General features: G+C 47.0%; 1 protein-coding gene across 2 annotated transcripts in view; it reads left to right on the top strand.

Annotated features, from left to right (window-relative positions):
- cfap46 (cilia and flagella associated protein 46) overlaps positions 1-15,508 on the top strand; it is a 575,305-nt gene that overhangs the window by 155,258 nt on the left and 404,539 nt on the right. Inside the window, exons 21-23 of one of the 2 annotated variants that reach the window (XM_085994743.1) lie at positions 4,805-4,807; positions 11,522-11,629; positions 14,122-14,303. In XM_085994743.1, coding sequence (XP_085850869.1) covers positions 4,805-4,807; positions 11,522-11,629; positions 14,122-14,303 — 293 coding nt within the window. The remainder of the gene's footprint in view (positions 1-4,804; positions 4,808-11,521; positions 11,630-14,121; positions 14,304-15,508) is intronic. The other variant, XM_085994742.1, reaches the window with a different exon arrangement.

The following is a 15,508-nucleotide window of genomic DNA, read 5'->3' as shown; positions in this document are numbered from 1 at the left end:
CCAGGTGTGGTCTCACCAAAGCCTTGTACAATTGCAGCAAGATGTCCTTACTCTTGTACTCCAACCCCCTTGCAATAAAGGCCAACATACCAATTGCTTGCTGCACTTGCATGTTAACTTTGTGTTTCGTGTACAAGGACACCAAAATCCCTCTGAACACCAACATTTAATAGTTTCTCACCATCTAAGATATATTATTTTTCTATTCTTCCTACCAAAGTGAATAACCTCATATTTCTTCGCATTATACTCCATTTCCACCTTATTGCCCACTCACTGAACCTGTCTGTATCCCTTTGCAGGCTCTTTGTGTCCTCCTCACAGCTTATTTTCCCACCTAGCTTTGTATTGTCAGCAAACTTGGATACATTGCACTCGATCCCTTCATCTAAGTCATTGATATAGATTGTAAATAGCTGAGGCTCAAGCACTGATCTTGCCCACTCACTTAACCTGTCTATATGCGTTTGCAGACTCTTTGGCCGGAATTTTCCTTGTGTAGTGGGTCGGTACCCCGATGTATTGATCAGCCCGCTCCTCAGAGCAACTTTAACGTAATGGCCCCTATTAAGGCAGACATGCGTGTTTCCTGGCCCTATTAAATGGTATAGGTCTGATGACATCATCGATGACTCATTTCCAGTGGGGATATTTAAAGCAGCCTTGGCCACATTGCATTTGAAGGTTCATGCAGGAGTGTGGAGGGAGGATTGGAGAGGAGTGTCTTGTTATGCAGAAATAGAAAAATGACTTCCCAAAGACAGGGCTGCACCCCACTTTTCTGATGACTCCCTATATATTCTTGTGGAGGGAGTCATAGCATGCAGGGAGGTCCTCTTCCCTGCTGATGGGCGGAAGAGACCTCCTCAGGAAACAAAAAGAGCCTGGCTTCAAATTGCTAAGGTGAACAGCCGGGATGTCATAAGACGGACCTGGGTACAGTGCCGGAAGCACTTCAATGATCTGATGAGATCAGGAAAGGTTAGTGCAAAGCCGCACTCCCCTTCATCCTGCTGTGCCTGTCACCACACCCCCATCACTCTGCCTTCCCAAGCCTGCTCCTGCACATCATAGAAACATAGAAGATAGGAGCAGGAGTAGGCCATTCGGCCCCACGAGCCTGCTCCGCCATTTAATGAGATCATGGCTGATCATCCAAATTCAGTACCCTGTCCCTGCTTTCTCCCCATATCCCAAATCATTACTCACATCAACATACTTTGCATGTCCACCCATCTCTCTCCCTATGTACATACTAACATCCCCATTTGACGAACCACCCCGCACACTCACCCTCCTCCTAATGCAATCATACCAACTAACACCACAGAAGGAGGCTATTTGACATTGGCACCACACTCGCTCATAGTCACCTTCTACAGATGTAACCCACACAATCCTTACACTCATGCCATCAGTGTCACTTAAACTTCTCTTCTTTCCCTCCTTGCAGGAGCAGAGAGTTCACAACAACAGGGAGAGGGAGAGAACTGGAGGTGGCCCTCCATCCTTCAGCACTTTAACTGCAGCAGAGGAGGTGACCCTGGAGGTTTCAAGAGTTGCAGAGCTGCTGGTGGTGGGAGACGGAAAGAGAAGGACCTCTCAGCAACCTGGTGAAAGAATTACATCTCATACAGCCACATTGCATACAGCAGTCACTCATATGGTGACTGATATCAGCAGCCAGTGCATGTTCATCATGTGCATAATGGTATCGTTACCCATTGTTAATATAACATTTTTAAATCATCTCTTTACTCTCCCACAGGACCATCAAGAGCCCACACCAATGTCCAGCCAGAGGAGGAAGACGACTCTTCAGAGGAGCCTCCAGCCTCTGAGGATGCACTGTCACCAGACCCAAGTGCTCCCAGCACCAGCGCAGATACGCACACCTCGGTGGGTCCTATGCGCGATAGAGTAGCGTTGTCACCTGCTGTCTCTCAATTCACAAGTGAGCAAGAACAGGGACAGCAGTGGAGACTCCTCGTCAGAGGTTGCAGGATGCTCCAAGCTCTGCTCTGCTGCATGCAGACGCTGAGTTTCGGGGGCCATCGCGAAAGAGGGTGATCCTAGAGGGGAGAAAGAAATGCAGGAGGCTCAGGCAGGTTTTGCAGCCGCAATGTCTGCAAATGTGCAGAGAATGCAGGGGTCCATCTTCAACATGAGCACCACCATGTCGCAGGCGATGGCGACGATATGCTCTTCCATGGAAAGGATGACCACCTGCATGGAGCAGCTAATGTGCCACATGAGCACATGCTAGCTATGGACAACAGATGGCAGAGGCTTATAGACCTCTTCTCTAGGGGGATCTAAACATAGACATGGATCCTCATTGCCCCACTGTTGTGCAGCAAGGTGCTCTCCAACTCCTTGCTAGCAGGGAAGTGCGGGTCGCCCATGAGAGGGATGATGGTTAGAGGGGACATGGAAGTGGGGGCTCCTCTCAAAACACTCACCCTTCTTCCCCATTTCCCCTCTGTCAGAGCTCCAGATGTTTCCTTAGATCACAATGGCCGAGTCTGCCCCAGCACAGTCGCAGGAGGAGCAGATTTTGGCAGGGCCATCAGAGGCTCCAAAACCCAGAGGAAGACCGCCAAAAGTGTCTATGCAGTCGCAGAAGGGAAGTGAGCAGCCTGCCTCTACCTTTGCTGAAGCCACAGTGGTTGCACCTTGTAGAAGCACACAGAAGTAGATGCACAAGCTTAAGCACATGGGTGTTTAAAGAAGTGTTATTGTTAAGGTTCTGTTACTGTTATGACATGTTAATTTTCACCACTTTCCGTTCCATCCCCATCTACTTTGGAAGTGGCTTTGTGAGTTGGGGTGAATGGTGAGACATCTTGGCCCAGTAATTCGGCTCGGGTGATTGCCGCGCGTGCAAGGCCCCAAGGTGGACTTACCCGGCGCGCCGACATCTGAAATCTGGCCCGCAATGACATTCCTGTGACTGGCCAGCTTGAGGTCCTGCTGCGCTGTGCGTGCGTGACCCAGTGGCGTACTTAGTGCGATGAGCCGGCTGGGATCACGTGGGCACTAGGCAACCAATGGGAGGTTGCAAAAGTTCATTCATAAGTTTGACAGTGAGAGCTGTCAAACTCATGAAAACTGCTGGCCCCAAAACACTACTTAAACCTGAAAGAAAATTTAAAAAAACATTGCAATACTTAAATGAACCATAAATAACTATGAAAAACTATTTTAAACAATAATTTTAAAATTTGAAAAAAAAAATTTATAAAAAATCGGGGCTAAAACTAAACTTACCTTACTGTAAATTCTTTAAAAATAACAAACCTGTGGGGAAAAAAAAAATCTAAATTGTACTAAAAGCCCACTTACCTGTAAAACTAAGTACTTACGTCTGGTTTTTCTGTGTGTAAATATCGGAGGCCTTTACACACGTGCAACTCTGGGGGAAAAAAAAGGGAATTTCACTGCGCACGCGCTGCCTGTGCAGTCGCGCGCGCTGTGCCTCTGAACCCCTTCGTTCAGAGGACTGGAAATGCCGGCGTTCCCCGCATGCGCGGTGCTTCCTGAACGCCGGCATTTCCACCGGCCAGATGCGTGAGTACCCAGACCGTACTCACGCATTTGGACCCGAATTACTGGGCCAATGTTACCTCCAGCAATGGGGGTCAGTGTGAAAGGAATGGCGTGCTCATTGTCAGAATGCTTTATGGTGTTGTTGGGGTGGAACTTGGCACAGCATGTGGCAGCCATATAGGTGTAATGCAGGAAGTTAAGCAAATCTGGCCATGATGATGCCATCCCTGCCCTCCCAGGCAGCAAAGTGCTCCGGTGCTGCTGGCATCTGGACCTCCGGTTCCTCCTGCTCCTCCTCCTCGTCTTCCAGCTGATGCTCCTCCTCCTCTGAAGAGGCTGTGGGCTCTGCGCCTTGCTCCTCATGCAGCTCTAATCCTTGTTGCTGTGCTATATTGTGCAGCACCCAGCAAACGATGAAGATTTTGGAGACCCTGGTTAGTGCGTACTGAAGGGCTACTCCAGATCTATCAAGGCATCTGAAGCGCATCTTCAGCATGCCTATTTGCTCTATGACACTTCTGGTGGACATGTGGCTTTCATTATAGTTTTCCTGAGCCTCATTGTTTGGCCTCCTCAAGGGTGTCATAAGCCATGTTTGGAGGTGCATAGAGCTGAGGGAGGGTGGATTGGCGCAGGATGAAAGAGTCATGACAGCTGCCAGGGAATTTGGCACACCCATGCATGATGATCTCCCTATGATTGCGGACGAGCTGAACATTGAGGGAGTGGAAGCCTTTGTGGTTTGCAAACACTCCTGGGTGATGTGAGGGTGCCCTGATGGCCACGTGTGCAGTCGATGATGCTTGCACCTATGGGAAGCCAGCCAGAGCAGCAAAGCCGAGCGCATGCTCAGTAACAATGGCTGCATCAGTGGCAAAGTTGACATAATTGGCTGACTTGTTAAACATGTCTTCGGTGACCTGTGTGATGCATCTGTGGGCGGTTGACTGTGAGATGCTGCAAAGGTCTGCTGAAGATCCCTGGAAGGCGCCTGAGATGAAGAAGTTGAGACCGACTTTGACAGCCAGTGGCAAGGCCTGTCCACCAGGTCCTCTGGGCTGCAGGTCTTACTCCAGCAAGCTGCAAATGTCTGCGATGACCTGGCACGATAGCCTGAGCCTCTTTTGGCACTGCTGATCAGTCATGTTGAAGCTCAACCTCTGCCTGTATACCTTATGTTGGGGGTATCACCTCCGGTGCGGTGCAGCCCTGCGCTGATGCCCTCTGTCCTGTGGAGCATCAGGTCGTTGAGGAGAAGGTGGTTGTTGCTGCTGCTGGTGTTGGGGCTCATCTTCGTCCGATTCTGAGGATCAAGGTGAGACAGTATAAGCAACACCCATGATCATGTAATAGATGGAAGGTCAAGTAGAGATCAAATGCTGTGATAGTTACTAATAATGTGGTGAGAGTGGCTTCCGAGGTTGCAGAGAAGACTTGCAAACTCTAGACACCTAAATCTGTGCTCAAAAATGGAGTCCGCAAGTGCCTTTCTCATACGTGAGGAAGCAGGTGTCATAGAGTCATAGAGTTTTACAGCACAGAAAGAGGCCCTTCGGCCCATCGTGTCTGCGCCGCCCATCCATCCCTGTCCAGTCTAATCCCATTTTCCAGCATTTGGTCCATAGCCTTGTATGCAATGGCATTTCAAGTGCTCATCCAAATGCTTCTTGAATGTTGTGAGGGTTCCTGCCTCTACCACCCTTTTAGGCATTGAGTTCCACATTCCAACCACCCTCTGGGTGAAAAAGTTCCTCCTCAAATCCCCTCTAAATCTCCTGCCCCTTACCCTGAATCTATGCCCCCTTGTTATTGACCCCCCTACTAAGGGGAAAAGTTCCTCTTTGTCTACCCTATCTATGCCCCTCATCATTTTGTACGCCTCAAACAGGTCCCCCCTCAGCCTCCTTTGCTCCAAGGAAAACAACCCCAGCCTGTTTAGTCTTTCTTCATAGCTGAGGCGCTCCATCCCAGGTAACATCCTGGTGAATCTTCTCTGCACCCTCTCCAAAGCAATCACATCCTTCCTATAGTGAGGCGACCAGAACTGCACACAGTACTCCAGCTGTGGCCTCACCAGCGTTTTGTACAGCTCCATCATAACCTCCCTGCTCTTATATTCTATGCCTCGGCTAATGAAGGCAAGTATCCCATATGCCTTTTTAACCACCTTATCTACTTGTTCCGCTGCCTTCAGAGATCTATGTACATGTACACCGAGGTCCCTCTGACCCTCTGTACTTCCTAGGGTCCTACCACTCATTGTGTATTCCCTTGCCTTATTTGTCCGTCCAAAATGCATCACCTCGCACTTTTCAGGGTTAAATTCCATTTGCCACTTTTCCGCCCATCTGACCAACCCGTTTATATCGTCCTGTAGCCTGAGGCTTTCCCCCTTGCAATTTACCACCCCACCAATTTTCGTGTCATCTGCAAACTTACTGATCATCCCTTTTACATTCTCATCCAAATCATTTATGTAGATCACAAACAACAAGGGACCCAGCACCGATCCCTGAGGTACCCCACTGGACACAGGCTTCCAGTCACAAAAGCAACCTTCGACCATCACCCTCTGCCTCCTGCCACTCAGCCAGTTTAGGATCCAACGCGCCAAGGCACCCTGGATCCCATGGGCTCTTACCTTCTTGACCAGTCTCCTATGCGGGACTTTGTCAAAAGCTTTACTGAAGTCCATGTAAACCACATCCACAGCATTTCCCTCATCCACCTCCCTAGTCACCCCCTCGAAAAATTCAATCAGATTTGTCAGACATGATTTACCCTTGACAAAGCCATGCTGACTATCCCCGATTAATCCTTGCCTCTCCAAGTGGAGACTAATTTTGTCCCTCAGAATTTTTTCCAATAATTTCCCTACCACAGATGTTAGGCTCACTGGCCTGTAATTCCCTGGTTTATCCCTGCTACCCTTCTTGTATAATGGTACTACATTAGCTGTTCTCCAGTCCTCTGGTACATCCCCTGTGGCCAGAGAGGTTCTGAAAATTTGTGTCAGAGCCCCTGCAATCTCCTCCTTTGCCTCCCACAGCAGCCTGGGATACATCTCGTCCGGGCCTGGGGATTTATCCACTTTTTGGCCTGCTAAAACCGCTAGCACCTCCTCCCTCTCGATGCTAATATGTTCAAGTATGTCACAATCCCCTTGCCCGATTTCTATGTCTGCATCGTCTTTCTCCATAGTGAACACAGATGCAAAAAATTCATTTAAAACCCCGCCTACATCATCTGGTTCTACACACAGATTGCCACTTTGGTCCCTAATGGGCCCTACCCTTTCCCTGGTTATCCTCTTGCCCTTAATATACTTATAAAACATCTTAGGATTTTCCTTTATTTTGCTCGCCAGTGTTATTTCATGGCCCCTCCTCGCCCTCCTAATTTCTTTTTTAAGTATGCCCCTGCACTTTTTATACTCCTCTAGGGCTTCTTCCGTCTTTAGTCTTTTGTAACTGCCAAAAGCCCCCCTTTTATTTCTAATGCATTTTTGTATCTCCCTTGTCATCCAAGGTTCCCTTTGCTTGTTGGTCCCACCCTTGACCTTTACAGGAACATGTTGGCGCTGTACTCTCTCTATTTCCCTTCTGAAAGTCTCCCACTGTTTTGATGTGGATTTTCCTATAAGTAGCTGCTCCCAGTCCACTTTGGCCAGATCCTGCCTTATCATATTAAAATCGTCTTTTTCCATGACCACCTTAAATTTCACCGAATTATGGTCACTGTCGCCAAAATGCTCTCCTACTGATACTTCCACCACTTGCCCGGCTACATTCCCCAGAATTAGGTCCAGTACCGCCCCCTCTCTTGTAGGACTTTCTACATGTTGGCTCAAAAAGCTCTCCTGGATGCACTTTAAGAATTCTGCACCCTCTAAGCCTTTCACACTCTGACTATCCCAATTTATATTGGGGAAGTTGAAATCCCCCACTATTATTACCCTATTATTTTCACACTTCTCTGAGATTTGCCTACATATCTGTTCCTCTATCTCCCCCTGACTGTTTGGGGGCCTATAGTACACTCCCAGCAAAGTGCTTGCCCCCTTTTTGTTTTTAAGTTCTACCCATATGGCCTCATTTGAGGAACCCGCTAATATATCATCCCTCCTTACAGCAGTAATTGACTCCTTAATTAATATTGCAACACCCCCTCCCCTTTTACACCCCCCTCTGTCTCGCCTGAAGATTCTATACCCCGGAATATTGAGCTGCCAGTCCTGACCCTCCCTCAACCATGTCTCCGTGATGGCAACAATATCGTACTCCCATGTGTTCAACAACAACTTCAGTTCATCCACCTTATTTGCAAGACTCCTTGCATTAAAATAAATGCCTTCCAGCCCTGCCATATTCCCTTTTGCCTTCACATATTTGCTCTGCCTTCCCAGCTGACTTGTTTTTTCCTCTGTATTTGGCTGTAAATCACCCCCTACTATAGCTCCACTCTGTACCCCATCCCCCTGCCAAGTTAGTTTAAACCCCCCCCAGCAGCGCTAGCAAACCTCCCCGCAAGGATATTGGTTCCCCTCTGGTTCAGGTGTAAACCGTCCGACTTGTACAAGTCCCACCTTTCCCAGAAGCAGACCCAGTGATCCAGGAAACTAAAGCCCTCCCTCCTGCAGCATCCCTTTAGCCATGCATTCATCTGTTCTATCTTCCTATTTCTATACTCACTAGCACGTGGCACCGGGAGTAATCCAGAGATTACAACCTTTGAGGTCCTGCTCTTTAATCCTTCACCTAGCTCCCTAAATTCTTGCTGCAGGACCTCATCCCTCTTTTTACCTATGTCGTTGGTACCAATGTGGACCACGACCTCTGGCTGTTCACCCTCCCCCTCCAGAATGCCCTGCAGCTGCTCCGTGATATCCTTGACCCTGGCACCAGGGAGGCAACAAACCATCCTGGATTCACGTCTACGGCCACAGAAACGCCTATCTGTTCCCCTTACTATAGAATCCCCTACCACTATTGCTCTCCCACTCTTTTTCCCCCCTTCCTGGGCAGCAGGAGCACCCCCAGTGCCAGGAAGTTGGCTGCTGCTGCCTTCCCCTGGTGAGTCATCCCCCTCAACAGTATCCAAAGCGGTATACTTGTTTGAGAGGGGAATGGTCACAGGAGTCTCCTGCAGTACCTGCCTGCTTCTATTGCTCCGCCTGGTGGTCACCCATTTCCTGTCTTCCTGTGCATCCCTTCCCTGCGGTGTGACCAACTCACTAAACGTGCTATCCACGACCCTCTCAGCATCGTGAATGCTCAACAACCCATCCACCCGCAGCTCCAGCGCCTCAATGCGGTCTGCTAGTAGCTGCAGATGGATGCATCTCTGGCACACGTGGTCATCAGGGGCACCGGGGTCCCTGAATTCCCACATAGAGCAAGAGGAGCATATCACGGGGCTGGGCTCACCTGGCATGACCTTCCCTTTACTTAATTTAAATTAATTTACTATCACCAATTAAAATTATCTCTAAGGCGCTTGTATAGTCTACCAACAGTCCCTGCTACACCAGAAAAGACCCTAGTAACTCTAAACTACAGAGTTAAAGTTTAAAAAAGAGAAATACTCACCAACCAATCACTTACCTGCTCCCTGGTGACGTCACACACTGATTACTTTTTACCTCTCTCCCCGCTGCTGAGTTGGTAAGCCTCTGCTGGTCGCCGGTTTTTATACCGGGCTCCTCCTCTGCTGCTCCCGCTGCTCCGACTGGTCTCGGGCCTCTGCTGGTCGCCGGTTTTTATACCGGGCTCCTCCTCTGCTGCTCCCGCTGCTCCGACTGGTCTCGGGCCTCTGCTGGTCGCCGGTTTTTATACCGGGCTCCTCCTCTGCTGCTCCCGCTGCTCCGACTGGTCTCGGGCCTCTGCTGGTCGCCGGTTTTTATACCGGGCTCCTCCTCTGCTGCTCCCGCTGCTCCGACTGGTCTCGGGCCTCTGCTGGTTGCCGGTTTTTATACTGGGCTCCTCCTCTGCTGCTCCCGCTGCTCCGACTGGTCTCGGGCCTCTGCTGGTCGCCGGTTTTTATACCGGGCTCCTCCTCTGCTGCTCCCGCTGCTCCGACTGGAGCATGTGGGAGTATTTTGGGGGATTTCCACGCTCTACATTAATGACCTCGCACAATGGCCACTGAGCTTCCGTCTCAGGTTGACAGGCATGGTTCCTGAGTTGCGTGATTCCTGTGATCATCCAGTGAAATTCAAAAGGTCTGGTTAAAATCCATAGTTAAGGGTCTCACAACAAGGATTTCATGAGATTAATTAGGTTGACCACCTCTGCTGTTCGGGTCTGTGGCGCGCTGGTAAACGTGACCGTGTTGGAGGCAAGATGATGGCGTGTTCCCAACGCACTCCCACTTTTTGCAACTTTTACTGCCGACCCGTCTGCATGGCAGCGGGAAAATTCTGGCTTTTGTGTCCCCCTCACAACCTACTTTCCCACCTAGCTTTGTATCGTCTGCAAACTTGGATACATTACACTCAGTCCCTTCATCTAAGTCATTAATATAGATTGTAAATATATATTAATCTGGGCACAAAGCCTTCTGACATTCATTTGCATGCAACTCCAGTCTCCAGCAACAGAAGGGATGTTGTTTACCAAACCAGCTGTTAGTTAACATATGGTGCTTCAAGTTCAGACAAATATGGAGTCACCTGTCTAGGTAATTCTCCAATTTCCCGGCATGAAGTTCAAAGAAAGGGATTTGTAGCGAACCTGTCAGATGCATATTGAGGTGCAGCTCACCAGCCTCCACCTTCAACGGATCGTCCTCCACCATCTCCAATGCGATGCCACCACCAAACACATCGTCCCCTCCCCTCCCCTTTCAGCATTCTGAAAGGACAGTTCCCTCCACGGCATCCTGGTCCACTCTTCCATCACCCCCAACACCACCTCCCCTTCCCATGGCACCTTCCCATGCAAGCGCAGGAGATGCAACACCTGCCCTTTCACTTCCTCCCTTCCCACCATCCAGGGCCGCAATCACTCCTTCCAGGTAAAACGACGATTAACTTTTACTTCTTTCAATTTAGTATACTGTATTCTCTGTGCACAATGCAGTCTCCTCTACAGTGGGGAGACCAAACACAGATTGAGTGATTGCTTTGCTGAACTCTTCCGTTCATTCTGCAAGCGTGACCCTGAGCTTCCGGTCACCTGCCATTTTAATTCTCCACCCCACTCCCAGTCTGACTTCAGTCCTCGGCCTCCTACACTGTTCCAGTGAAGTTCAACAGAAGCTCGAGGAACAGCACCTCGGCTTTCGATTAAGCACTTTACAGCCTTCCGGACTCAACATCGAGTTCAACAATTTCAAATCATAACCACTGCCCCCCATTTTTTCAGACAGCAGGTGCTGGTAATGATTCTGCTGTTGCTATTTATAGCTCCTCTAGATCCATGTTTTGTTTCTTTACTTGTCCCATTCCCACCCCCATTTGCCTTGCACTGTCATCCCTTTTGTCATTTAATCACTCCTGCCTTCCACCCTAACCTAGACCTTCCCTTTTTTTTCCTTCCTCCCCTCCCCCCTTTCCTGCCTCTGTGCTTGCTTAAAACCTGTTACTTCTGTAACATTTTCCAGTTCTGACGACCGGTTACAGACCTGAAATGTTAACTCACTCTCTCTCTCTTTCTCTTCACAAATGCTTCCTGACCTGTTGAGAATTTTCTGTTTATATTTCAGAGTTCCAGCATCCGCAGCATTTTACTGTTTGTATAATTTCAGTAATCATCTTCAAATTACTTTTTGCTTTTTATTGGCTAACTGCTGAGCTTTTTGTCTAACTGTAATGCAAATTAATACAGACATTTGGTGGTTTTCTTTCAGTGCTATGTAAATCAGAGTTAAATTAGTAAAACAGCAATCCACTTGAAGTATCGGTTTGTTGAATCTTCTATTATTTTGTTGACATGCTGTACACATGATATTCTTTATTCTTTATCTTTTATAGCAGAATAATGATAGCCAGGGTTCAATGGTCCGGGCTCTTATTGCTCTGGAGATGTATTCATGTAATAACAACAACCTGATGAAATTTATTGTTCCCAGTCTTCCTGAGGTAAGCAATTAGCATGGTCCTTAACATTGTGATGGAAAATTTTAAAAATTAGTGTGTATTCCAAAATAAGTGTATCATTGCATAAAACAATACTATGTGTAATAAAATGGTGTTAAGTATTCTTTTGGTTAAGTCTAAAATGTGACCTGGTAAATTAGATGTCCAGGTAAGTGTTTTTTGTCCTGAGCCATAATATTACTTGTGTGTGTTCAATTTGAAGCAGTCAGGCACATTTAAAAGCTATTTAAACTTGCCTGAATATGATTTTTTGTTTCAAGTAATCAAAAAGCAAATAATTTCTCAACATACAAATATAAAGATTTTTAAACAAATATAACATTTTAAAATCTTTTCATCAGGTTAAAACTATTTATTTCTTACTTTGAACAAATCCACTTGCAACAGCATTAACCTGCGGGAAAAATTCAGTTGGTTTGCATCTCCCATTAGCGCCTTAAGAGGGTGCTAATGGGGCGCAAAGCAACTAGTGCCTGGGCACGACGATGTTTGCGCTGCTCGCGAAATTAACTAGACGTTTTGTGGTGGCGCTAAACACTACCGCCATGATCTCCTGCGCCGGCAGATCGTGACGTCAGTCGAGTGCGCAACGCCCCGGTAACGCCCTAGACCGGATATTGAGTGGCGCCGCCTGCTGCTAGCAACGACAGGTTGAGGGGAGCGTTCTGCAGTCAGAAAGGGACTGGGGGAGCGCTATTTAAAGGCGACCACTTCCTGCCTTTTTTTGTTGGTGACATTTTTGCACCACGCATTCTGAGAGAGAGAGAGAGACTTCTGGAGAGATTCAACGCTGTGTAAAGGAGTTTAGGGTACTGAGCAGCACTTTGCAGGTTCATTTTGATTTACCCTTGTATTGATTTAGAAGAGACTGTGGGGGCTGCACTGTGAGCTCTTTCCCTGGGTCTCTCCATTGTTCTTTCTAGCAGATTTGATGTACAAGTCTCTCCAGGCCGAGATTCAAGGCTGCAATGAGCAGGATGTGGATGGAGAGCAAGATCAACCCACCCCTTTAAGAACTGGCTGGTGCCATTGTGTCTATGTTCCATTGCTGACTGACATCACATGAGCTTCGCCAACGCTCTGAGGTAGCGCCTCGCTCCTCGGCCTTTGCGCCTTAAGACAGGTGTGAAGCGCCTGACTTAGCGCTCCAATCATCTCCAGGGACGATAAAAGCCAAGTTTGCAGTCGGAGGCGATAATTAGCGCCAGGCGCTAAACTTTGCGCCCGGCCGATAATTGCACCCCAAATGAGGCGATACTGAATTTCTCCCCCTATGTTTCAATTTACAGAAATGAGGAAACAGACCTTCAAGTTATACTTTGACCCTTGTTGACGATTTTTTAATTAGGAGGAAATCAAATGATTTCCTTCTGCTTTAGGTCCTGCTTAAGTTTCCTGTTGGATCAAGTGTGGGCAGTGGAAACCATCTGAGGAGGTTTAACACAGGAAGGGTTTTGGTAACTTTGGAGGTATATACAGTACATCAATTTCACTACAATGTAGCTTACTGTCAGAGGCAACCTTGTAAGGTAAATTGGATATAAAAGAAAATGGAACATACTTTTAGGTCACCGCATTCAAAATAAATTACTACAGTGTATCAGTGTTATTTCCAACATGTGCAGGACTTCAAAGCTATATAGCCTGAAATATGTAATATAATTTCATCATTTTTAATACTTCCTTAAACATGCCATTAAAAAATGTACCTGATAATCATTGCTTTAAATAATTGTCTCATATATTAGAAGATTAGGAGTAGCTCTTCTCAGCTCATTTTTACAAAGCCCACAGTGTTTCTATAAATGGTTACCAAAATTAACCTATTTAAGAGTTTGTATTTCAGGAATTGTCTACTTTGGGCCCAAATTCCTCTGCTATCTTGGTGATCTACCGTAACTCTGGAAGGAATCTTCTGGAACGGCTGCATACTTCAACAGGACCTAAGCCCAAGTTCCAAGACAAGGCCTAGTTTCCAGGATGGCATCCTAGAGGCTGAGCCTCTGCCAGTCCCTACAAAGCCATAAATGTAAAAGGGTGTGGGGACTCCCTAAGTCAGGATTTCTTGGGCCCTGACCCTCAGTCATGTACCACATAAACTCGGCTGAAATGGCGCCTACTTGAGGGGTCAAGGTCGGAATTGAGGCTTGGACCCCTGAAGAGCAGAGGCACAGTATTTTTTTTTAAAAACATCAGCTTACAAAGTGTGGTGCAGGGACCACCCCCTTACCTTTTTAAAGGGATGTTGGAGGCCAGTATCCCCTCCATCCCAGAAAATTTTAGTCAGCCTTTCTGGCCTGTTTGGTGGAGAAAGAGGGCAGCTTAGAGCTTTGCAGATGCTCCTCCAAATCGCTACTTCTCCTGGCCCTTGACTCTGCAATTTTTGACAAGATCAGTGGCAGGCACAACCTCGGCATAATTTCTTGGTCTATATGTTTACATTTCTTAATACAAAATTGTATGAACATTTTCAGTTGGAAAAAAAAATATCAGACTGCACCTGGTCTGATAAACTGCTGGAGCTGGAGGTATGGACGCGTTTGATGCAACTTGCTTACAAGAATAATGATGACCTATTAGTAATGCAGTGTGCCCAGAAAGCATTTGCATTGGATAAAATTGCTGCTAAAAGTGCTGGTTTCAAGAAATATGAAAAGTGAGTATAATATAGCTTCAGCTTTTAAAAATTATTTCATTTCTGTCAAGGAGAATTTCCTTGACCAGTATGTTCTTGGCCCAATTAGGAAGGAGGCATTGCTGGATCTGGTGCTGGGGAATGAGGTGGGCCAGGTCGACCAAGTCTCTGTGGGAGAACACTTGGGTATGAGTGATCATCGTATCATAAGATTTAGATTAGCAATGGAAAGGAGCAAGGAACAGTCTAGAGTGGAACTTCTAAACTGGAATAGGGCTAACTTCAATGGGATGCAAAAGGATCTAGCCAGCGTAAAATGGAACCAAAGATTGACAGGAAAAACTCTAATGGAACAATGGGTAATCTTTAAGGAAAAGATGTTCCAAGTGCAGACTAGGTACATTCCAACAAGAGGGAAGGGTAAGGGAACCAAAGCAAGGGCTCCTTGGACGATGAGGAAGATAGAGAAGATGATGAAACAAAAAAAGGGGGTGTATGATGCATGTCAGGTGAATTCTTCAAGGGAGAACCAGACCAAATATACTAATTTGAGAGGGGAAGTGAAGATGAAAATAAGATTGGTAAAGACAAAATATGAGAATAGAATGGTGGTTAACATAAAAAGGAACCCCAAAATCTTCTACCGGCATGTAAACAGTAAGAGGTGGGGCCTATTAGCGACAAAGAAGGTGTTATATGCTTCGAAGCGTAGGGCAAGGCTAGAATACTCAATGAATACTTTGTATCGGTGTTACTAAGGAGGTGGATGCTGACAAAATATCGGTAGCAGTGGAAAAGGTAGAAGCAATGGAAGGGGTGAAAATTGATGGACAGGATGTACTAGAAAGGCTGGGTATGCTTAGAGTGGATAAGTCACCTGGTCCAGATGGCTTGTATCTCAGATTGCTAAGGGAATTGGGGGAGGAGATAGTGGAAGCTAATTAAGGGACGCCAACACGGATTTGTAAAAGGCAGATCATGTTTAACTAATCTAATTGAATTTTTTGATGAAGTAACAGGGAGGATCGATGAAGGGAATGCAATGTATGTTGTCTACATGGATTTTAGGAAGGCGTTTGACAAAGCACCACATAGAAGGCTGGTTAACAAAATTAAGGCTCATGGAATAGGTGGGTCAGTGGCAGCTTTGATAAGGAATTGGCTTAAGGACAGAAAACAGCAAGTTGTGGTAAATGGCTGTTTTTCAGACTGGAGGATGGTAGACA

Source organism: Somniosus microcephalus, chromosome 8 (genome assembly GCF_052327205.1).
Source record: "Somniosus microcephalus isolate GS21.2 chromosome 8, FLI_Smic_1.0, whole genome shotgun sequence".
Lineage (NCBI taxonomy): Eukaryota > Metazoa > Chordata > Chondrichthyes > Squaliformes > Somniosidae > Somniosus > Somniosus microcephalus.
The sequence above is the reverse complement of the archived record's forward strand: the minus strand, read 5'-3'. Positions and strand labels throughout refer to the sequence as shown.